Raw genomic sequence first — 9,514 nt, forward strand, 5'->3', positions numbered from 1 at the left:
GATACACACGAAAAGAAAGACTAAGTATGGGCTACTAAAAGAAAGGATAATAGTAAAAAAACAAGTCAAGTTATACATGGATTTTTTATTCTAGTCGGTTAATGTGAGTATAGCATTAAATATATTTCTATACTCTGATTTGAGTGGCAGGTTAAAAAAAACTATGGAACACATTACGAAAAAGTTTACGAATTTAACAAAATACAAAGAAGTATTACGATTATTAGATTGAATTTGATTCAAAAAATTTGAATTGTTTACAGTAAAAACTGCTGAAATGTCAATGCCACTAGCACAATTGCTAAATCATGAACAATATTTGTCAATGAATTTCACAAGCCAACGAACGTAGAATGGTATCACCAGTAAAATGAGTAATTAGCATTAATTTATTATGTTTTTCTGAGTGAAATATTGTCACTTTTATTTTTAAGGAAACCTATTCTATGAAGTTATGTAATCTTGATTTTACAAATTATGTTAATTTGGACTACCTTGCGAACGAACTCACGGGTACTGCTTCTCATAAAAAAATATGTATATTAATTGGCACAATCATATATATGCGTTTGGTTATATGATTTACATCAGGTCTCATACCGTGTGTCCAAAATAAATAGTAGCCTTCTTTTTTATTAAGACATGTCCATCTCAGACCATTTGTTTTAAGTGTTGTGCCCCACTTCTGTACTTTTCGACGGTAGTATGCATTTCTCGCAAAAGAGAATGCAAGTCTGTACTTGCATTTGCTTTTTATAACATTGTATATATTGACTGGGCCCAAATTTATTACAGTCCAGAAACTTTTCTTGTTATTGTATTATATATTAAAGAGTTTTCGAATGTGGAAAGAATTTGACTGCCAATACAAATATTCTATACTATCTATCTTTACGCTAAGACCCTTACAGGTTTAGGAGGACAAACTAACTGGCAAAGGCATACCCTAGAGGGAGACTTTGTACAAAAGTCGATTGCTTGGGTACCTCTGTCCCATTCGTGTTTCTACCGTGAAGCAGTTGTGTTTGCATAGCTGTGTACATGAATTTACAGGGTACAGAGAAATAACACCTGAGTCCTCAGGAATGGCAACGCTTGGGGGGTATCATGGGCGAAACAGTATACTCTGTTATGTCCATGGCACTGTTCATGTCTATAGGTGACGGTTACCACTTTCCATCAGGTAGGCCATCAGCTTGTTTGACATTCTAAGTTGTATAAAAAAAAAGCAAACCTTTACATCCCTTGTTTTATGCACTTTTAGATTCATGCATGCACATCGGTTCCAGAGATGAAACTCCTCCCTCTCTCCTATAATAGTGATCATATATATTTTCAAAATGGGCCATGTCAGTAGAATAACATGTTAGGTACTGCATTGAAGACTTATTTCTATTCATCATAATTATATCTTGGACTTTTCAAAACATTTCTAGGTTTTAATTTGTTTATAATGAACTTACATCACTATTGAAATTATGATGTTTGTAATTTCATAATCATTCATCATTTAATATTGTAAACTAGTAAATAACCATGAATAAGTTTAAAACATTTTAATAATTATTTAATGTAATAATTATTTAACAAAATATTATTTGTAATTTAAATTGGCAGAAAAATGTTCTTTATTTTTTTTAATTTTACTATCATTTTCTATTTTCCTAATTGTTGTATGAAGATATATATAGAAAAAAAACTATGTATTAAAAACATGTTTTATATTAAAATAAGTTATCCATCTTTAAAAAAAAATTTAAATAGTGGACCTTACAAATCATATAAAATCATTACATAACTTGTGAACAAGGATTCGTTTGCACAGATGTAATTAATAAGTTTTAAAACTGATCACCAATAATTAGAACTGGGTAGAAGTGACATCATTGCATTTCTATTTACTTCTGTTTATCAGCTTCATCATTCAAGACATGTAAGTTTTGTAATCAAGACAAGAAACTGCAGTTAAAGCTGGTATGTCGCTGTCTTGTATAATTGTGTCATCGCTGCATTGTTTCGTAATTATATAATAGATTGAAACGGTTTGTTAATTGGATTATAACAAAAATCGCATTATCAGGTGCTTAACTACAAAGTGGCAATAGAAAGAAATACAAATATTATATAAATTACTATACAGAAATGTATAGAAAAGTTAAAATGTACTGCATCAAGTTATCCATATAATATTTTATAATTTTAATGCTGTTTAAATACATAAAGATGAAATCATATTAAGGTGGGTAGAAAAAAAGTAACAGTACTCCTGTTTTTTATACTGACTTAAAAGTAGCATATTATTGTCGTAAGAATTAATACTAATTCATAGTATATTTGATTTTTAGCGCATGTAAATATGTAATGAATAATTTTTTACACTAAATTAGTATTATATAGATTGTGATAAAAGTGTACCACTTGGATATTTAATAATTTGCATAGGTAACCTTGTCTCTATCAGATTGTTGGCATAATGTGTATTGGTAAGAAAATAGTATGATGCTGTGACTTAAGATTTTGAATATCACGATGTCAGTAAAGTGCAAATTTGCTGACTTTTTTGTTTAGCAAGTGCTAAGGGAGGTATCATAAGATGTGGTGGACAAGTATCATCATTCGCGTTCCTTATTATAAGGTGGATTGTATACTTGATTATCAACAAATGTTTATGTTAATAAATATGACTATTTATTACTATGTGGTCTTCCAGTGAAATTGATATAAAGAATCATGTCGTAATTTAAAAAAAAAAAAGTTTGAAAGACCCATACAAACACAAAGCGTTCAACAGTTAAGTTTATAAAGAAGGCTTAATATTTATTCTCAATTTAAATTTTTGTTTCACAAAAAGCATACCGAAAGTAGATTCTTACGTTTTATGTACGGCTAACCTATTCGGTATTACACTGCATTGTTGTTGTATAATGCAAAACAATATATACGTTTCAATTTGTGACAATCCTCAAAAGCGTCCAGTATCATTTCTAGGCAGTTGTTAGCTATTCTTATTTAATAAAGTCGAAATTGATTTAGCTAATAGATGTAAATATTTCAATTTCATCTTGTAGTCATGGTGTGCAATAGAGAGATGAGACAAAACTATTTGTCTATTGTTTATAAAGTTCGTGTTAATATTAAAAAAAAAAAAAAAATAAAGACGATTATGGAAAGTGTAATCTTGCTCACTACCAAAAATGTGTGCTTGTTTAATGTAATTATAATTAGTATAATTCGGAATCGACCATCATTTGTGGTCATTATTTGCCCGTCAAACTAAGTTCGACCGGGGGGAAAGGGATTGTTAGTAATGGGGTCAAATAGCCCCATTACTAATAATATACCCTATCAGGTCGACCTCCACGCATGGTTCCCCCTGGAAACCATCGTGGCTAATTCTAGTAGAATTTGTCAAGATGGGCTAACTGACCTGCTTTCTTTCATCCTCATTAGTCATCTATCACTGGTGCCCCGCCATTGTACTCGTATACTGATAGCGCAGACGGGGTTACCATACCATTATCACCCATTAAAAAAAACTAAGTTCGACCTACACTTAATTTTTTTTAATGATGTAAATATCACAGTGCATTCACATTCACATTATTGTCTCCTTGATTTATCCTTGTATCCTTATAATTTATATTTATTAATTTGAATAGACATTACTGTAACAGTACACAGTTTAGAAAAAAATGGTTATCAAAACTATTTTCAATTTTTTGTTCTAATAAACATAAAATTAGACCAGTTGTTTGAATATAATTTTCATCTTCAGTACGAGCTTCTATATGACGCTGGCAAAAATGGCCGTAAAAATAACAACCTATTGCCATTTGAGCGAAGAAGAAGCGAGCCTTTATGCGTGTTCAAGCACTGCTTTTAGCATAGTTTCTATACCTTCGCAGATCTTCAGCATACACCTTAGTTCATAATGATAATAACAGAGCTGTATGTTACAAAGCGTTTTCTTGTAAGTGCAGAGGTTGACCCAGAAGCTACGTCCAATATAAATATATATATATATACGACACCTAAAAATACACCAAAGTAGAACAAATGTTTGAAGTACAGAAAATTAATTTAGACATATTGCACAGCAGCATCTATTGCTAATTATACATACAGAACGCTCAGATAATCAAACAATCTTAAAGGGTGCATTGAATCCGCAACTATAAGGAACGTGAGTCGGTGTTATACCGTAAAAATAAAAGGACTAGGTAGAAGAGACACTCTCGCCCATTCAGTAATAATACCGCCTTCATTAATCGAGCTGTAGGCAAAAATTGAGTTCCTTTTATCAGTTTGATCGTGCATTTAATCGTAAGCTACAAGATGGTGCTTTAGATTGTTTATTTTATCGACTTAATAGCATACGTGAAATTCACAAAATTTAATTTAATGTTTTTATAGTAATTATAAATATATTTATAGTAATAAGTTTATATATACACTGATTTTTTCGCTTTTCCATATGATAACAGATTGTTTAGTATTTATGTATGACAAAGTTATTAAATGAGTGTAAATTCGTGACAATCTTATTTAAGTGAGAGGAAGTGGGGTACATTTTTTGGCATTGGTGCCATCACAAATGAAAGTAAATGAATGTTACTTCTACCTAGATTGTTTATTCTTATGGTTAGACCATTTTACACTAAGGTCATCAATTACCAGTTTTATGTTTTCCGAGCTAAGCTCTGTACTAAGTTTGCTACAGTAAATGAGGGCTTTATAATACAGTATTTTTATTATGTTTATATGCATAAGCATGTTCCTATGTTTTTTAAGATATAAATAATGTGTATAAATATAATTAAGTTATAAAGTTAAATGTGAGCTAGTGTGGTTTTCAATAAAAAGTATTATATTAAAAGTAGTATACATTGTTTTATTTCTATTTCATAGGAAGACATGCTACATTTTAGAAAGTTCATCAAAATATACAATCTGTTCTATTTGTTTCATCCTAAATTTTAATTGGCTATACCATTCTAAATACTCTTGATTTGGCCAAGTATAATTTGTGTTTTTTTCCTCTGTATTATATTCTTTATATCCATTATTAGACTGAAGATATAGATATTTATGATTGCTTTGATTAATGCTATTACTCTTGACTCGAAGTTTTGCTTTTGTTTCCTTACAATTAGCAGCACATTTTTGTTCTTTTTCCTTTTTATTTATATTATAATATAACTTGTTATTTTGTAAAGGGTAATTTTTGTCAATTGTATTATTATATTTAACGCCTGATCCTGAAATTGTTTCATTTCTATTGCTGTATATGTGTGCTTTATTGGGATATTTATTTTTCGAACTGCTAAAGGCCATTGGGAGGTTATAAGCAAGTAAGGCGTCTTTTGTTGAATGAGATAAATCTGTATTGTCCTTTAAATTTTTTCTTTCATAATTGTACATACAAGAAACATCATCTGTAACATTTATAATTGAATTTCTCTTTTCATTGGGCATTTTACTTTTACTTATTTCGCTACATGGTTTAATTGAAATATCTATTTCTTGAATATCTGTATTGACTTGATGAACATTTTCAAATATTTCCACATTAGATGTTCCATTTTTTAATTTTGTGTTGAAGTTATTATTTTTTTCTTGTGATGTGTCTTTTGTTGTAGCTGCAGTTAAAGTGTTATTAAATATTTTCTTGACATTTTTCAATGTAGACATGACATTATTGTCTGAAATATCTTTAATTTTAAAAACCCGATAATCATTGTTATCAACCAAATTATTTTGATTGTGTTGAAAAGATTGCAATAAAGTATAGAAAGTATCAATTTTATTAGAATTTTTATCATATGACTTGCATAAACTTTCAAAGTTTTCCAGTTTATTATTTGACACCATGGTATCTTCTGACAATATATGCCATAGTTCTTCATATTTTGTAGTCTTTATATCAGATTCTGGCAGTATACATACATCTTTTGGTTGTGGATGTATGTGTAAATTGGGATCAAAATTTATATCATTGTCAGACCAAAGCTCCTTTATATTTAATGTATTTTTCATTAATATTAACATTCTTTTAAATTTTTCTTCTTCTTTACCCTCACTTAGTATAGTAATCGACATTCCATATGATCCAAATCGACCAGCTCTGCCTATTCTATGTAAATATGTTTGCCACTCTAATGGAGGTTCAAAATTGATTACTAAATCGACATTGGATGCATCAATTCCTCGTGCTGCTAAGTCACTACATATCAGAATCCTACATTTGTATTCCTGTAAGGTTTTTAAAGCATCTAATCGATCTGTTTGTTCTTGTTGACCATATAACTGCTCAGCTGGCCATTTGTTTTGTAGTAGTAGTTTATGTACCTCTGCAACTCTAACTTGATAATTACAAAATAGCAAACATTGCTTAAATTGTTTTGCTGTCAGTATTCTCAATAGTTCTTTAAAACGATATTGTGTTTGTCTTACAATGTTACTGTTGTATTTTACTAGGGTTATTTTCTGTTTCACTCCCAAAAGAATACAATTAGTGTTAGGGCATATATGTTGAGAATGTTGTACATAGTTAGTGATGAAATCTTTGGCATATTCACTATATGTAGCACTACTCATTATAACTTGTTTTTCTTTAGGTAAAATAGAAAATATGAATCTGATATCTGATTGGAATGATTTTTCCATTAGCTTATCTGCCTCATCAAGAACTAATAGTCTAACTGCAGATACATCAATATACTTATCTTGAATCAAGTGACGTAAACGTCCGGGGCTTCCCACAACAATATGTACTTTGTTTTTAAATTTACAAATATCATCTTGAACTGGTAGGCCACCCATAACAACTTCAATATTTAATCCTGTAACAAGAGCATATATTATTATGGATGTGATGATGGTATTGCTTTTATTTCAGGATTCTTTATATAAGTAATCAAAAATGTGTTTAAATAATGTTTTGAAAATTGAAATCTGATTATTAATTTATTTGACTATCCCAAATAGACATAAGAATGCTGGATAGTTTGACATCTTTCAATAATATAAAAATAAAAACAGGACAGGTGCAAATAGAACTCGCACACCATACACCTTTATATATACATATAAAAATACCTCTCAGGTCCAGTTAAGACCTAAACTATCCATACATTAAAATCGGTCTAGTCTTTTATACATATAGAAGAATTATACATATATTCAATATACACAATATTATTTTTAACATTTAATATGTAGGAATTTTATGAACTTACTATGTTTCTCAACAATTATTTAATTGTAAGGTTGTCTTGAAAACAGTTTTCAGGAATAAGATCCATGTATATCTATTGCTTATATTCTTTTATTCACTACATTGTATAATGTAAGTAAAAGTATATTCATTCAATCATTCACATGTGCATGACAGTAAATTATTTAAAGATTAATAAATTATCAGTTTTTATAAGTGTACAATTATATTGCTATAACATTTACTTCATATGGTCCTACATTAGTGTGAGATTGTAGTTGTCATTTAAGCAAATTCTACTTATAGATTAATTATTTATTTTAATTTCTAATAATTGTATTGTAAATCATAATTTTTATAATAGGTATCACCTCCCCTTTCTCTCCAAAAAAGTATAGTAAAATGTTACCTTTTTATCATGGAAACTTAAAAAAGACTAATTAACAAATTTTTGTTCCAAAACTATTTATTAATAATTAATAGCCTTTCTTGGCAAAATGCATAATATGATAAATTATGTATATGATAAGTTGTGGTTATGATAGATTGTGATGTGAGGTATGTAATTTTTTATTCTGTACACATTGGTTACCTTTATAGTATGATCCTATTTGTTTTATAACATCACATATTTGTGATGCAATTTCTCTTGTTGGTGCTAATATAACAGCCTGTAAGCCCTTATCCAAGTTTAATTTTTCTAGAGCAATAACTGAAAAAACAGCAGTTTTTCCTGTGCCAGATTTTGCTTCTAATAAGAGATCTAGAAGAAAAAATTACCAGTATTAATATATTGATATTTTTCAACAGGGATCATGCTTTTAGCTAAGGAATTGAAACTTTTATTATTAATACTTATGAATATTATTAATGAAAATTAACTATTGAAAGTTAATAGTTTTCAAGTGAGTAAAAAAATATAAACAAATGACATACACAAAAATATTCATTAAAATAAATTAATGATAGTAAGTGATGAATGGGGCTGATTTTATGACACCATTTTCCAAAACTCTCTAAAAATAGTATTTTAGTTTGATAATTTTATGAATTTTGTTTTAATTTTCATGTACTAAATTCATTTTGCTTATGGTTTTTCAAACAATATCTATCCTGATGGTAGATGATCCTAAGGTGGCATTTGATTTTAATTAGGAGTAAAGATTAGTAACAAGTCTTACTACCTCATTGCTAGCAATGTATTGGTAGTAATCAGATTGACCTCAATGCAGTTCCCCTTGGAAATCATTGTGAAAATAGTTATAATAGGTTATTGACTTGCTTTAGTTCTCTCTTAACACCTGTCACTGGTGTCCCACTATACTGATAGTGCAGCATTATCATTCTATTTTAAATAATAAAAAAAATATTTTCATCTATATACATTCAGTTCTATTAATCCCGATAATAAAGATTTTGATGTATAAATTTTAATTTTTGATTTAGAGAATGATGCTACAAAATCAAACCCAAACCTATTTGTAATTTGGAAACACCTATTAGACCTAAGTACTCATTGGTCTTTTTTTATCTGTTGGATAGGAATTATTGCTTTTACCTATAATTGGTGTAGTACAATCATCATGACGAAGTCTGTTTAGGAGCCTCTAGTAATGTACAGAAATAGATATACAGACATAGATATTCAGAGAATGTGAGGGTTTGCGTATGTACAATGAAAGGTTATATTATATCCGATATATTCAAATAGATTGTTTAAAGTCTAGTAGTAATTTCAATGAAATAAAATAACAAGGAAGGTAAAATTTTCTCTTACCAAAACCACATTTCCCCATAGGAATTCCATGTAATTGAATGGGCGAAGGTTTTTTGAAACCGGAGCTTTTTAAACCTTGAAGAGTATTAGATGTTAGTAACATCGTATCAAATGTTACATCCTCAGATATTTGAATATCTTGGGATCTTTGGCCTATACTAATATCATGTGCTAATACCATTTTTTAACCTTTTAAATATTTGTAATGAATAAAACCACTTGTTAAGAAATGTAGTTGTTTTGAAATGTTTATAGACAAGATGACAGATTAGAGAAACTATGACAAGATGACTTTTTAAATTTTGTCAAAAAGTGTTACCTACCTATTATGTCAATAACAAACAGGAAACAAGACGGGTTATTAAAAAAAAACGGTAATTTACCGTTACCAAGAGGAAGAAGTATATATTTTGGTATTAGTAAACTTCTACTTCATCTTTTTCTCGGTAGTAATCTGACACTATTTTTACGACCATTTTTGTAAGCGTCATGTAGAAGAAGATTCTTTATCTTCTATAAGA

At 29.1% G+C, this 9,514-nt stretch overlaps 2 protein-coding genes across 4 annotated transcripts in view; one reads left to right on the forward strand and one right to left on the reverse strand.

Moving 5' to 3' along the window:
• The window catches only part of LOC113521496 (protein disulfide-isomerase TMX3), a 9,397-nt gene extending 4,518 nt beyond the window's left edge, over positions 1-4,879 (forward strand). Inside the window, exons 8-9 of one of the 3 annotated variants that reach the window (XR_004224106.2) lie at positions 2-103; positions 1,265-4,879. Coding sequence is in view for 1 of the 3 variants with exons in the window: in XM_031912666.2 (XP_031768526.1) it covers positions 2-24 (23 nt within the window). In the remaining 2 variants the exon portion in view is untranslated. Of the gene's footprint in view, position 1 lies in introns of all 3 variants that reach the window. The other 2 variants (XR_004224107.2, XM_031912666.2) reach the window with 2 other exon arrangements.
• On the reverse strand, positions 4,863-9,281 carry LOC113521217 (probable ATP-dependent RNA helicase DDX20). Its single transcript, XM_026906683.3, has 3 exons — positions 8,994-9,281; positions 7,809-7,979; positions 4,863-6,842 (listed from the first exon to the last, which is right to left on the reverse strand). The coding sequence occupies exons 1-3, from the start codon at positions 9,172-9,174 to the stop codon at positions 4,918-4,920; spliced, it is 2,277 nt and encodes a 758-aa protein (XP_026762484.2). The 5' UTR covers positions 9,175-9,281; the 3' UTR covers positions 4,863-4,917.
• Positions 9,282-9,514: the final 233 nt, after the last annotated feature.

The sequence above is a fragment of the Galleria mellonella genome, unplaced genomic scaffold (assembly GCF_026898425.1).
Source record: "Galleria mellonella isolate WM207_F2 unplaced genomic scaffold, CSIRO_AGI_GalMel_v1 utg55, whole genome shotgun sequence".
Taxonomy (NCBI): domain Eukaryota; kingdom Metazoa; phylum Arthropoda; class Insecta; order Lepidoptera; family Pyralidae; genus Galleria; species Galleria mellonella.

What these genes read in the sequence shown, in the direction of transcription:
- LOC113521217 (XM_026906683.3), bottom strand. Translation starts at nt 9,174, where the DNA reads ATGGTATTAGCACATGATATTAGTATAGGCCAAAGATCCCAAGATATT. An exon ending in TATGGGGAAATGTGGTTTTG is followed by an intron (nt 7,980 to 8,993) that starts GTAAGAGAAAAT and finishes TTTTTCTTCTAG; the next exon opens with ATCTCTTATTAGAAGCAAAA. An exon ending in AATAGGATCATACTATAAAG is followed by an intron (nt 6,843 to 7,808) that starts GTAACCAATGTG and finishes CTCTTGTTACAG; the next exon opens with GATTAAATATTGAAGTTGTT.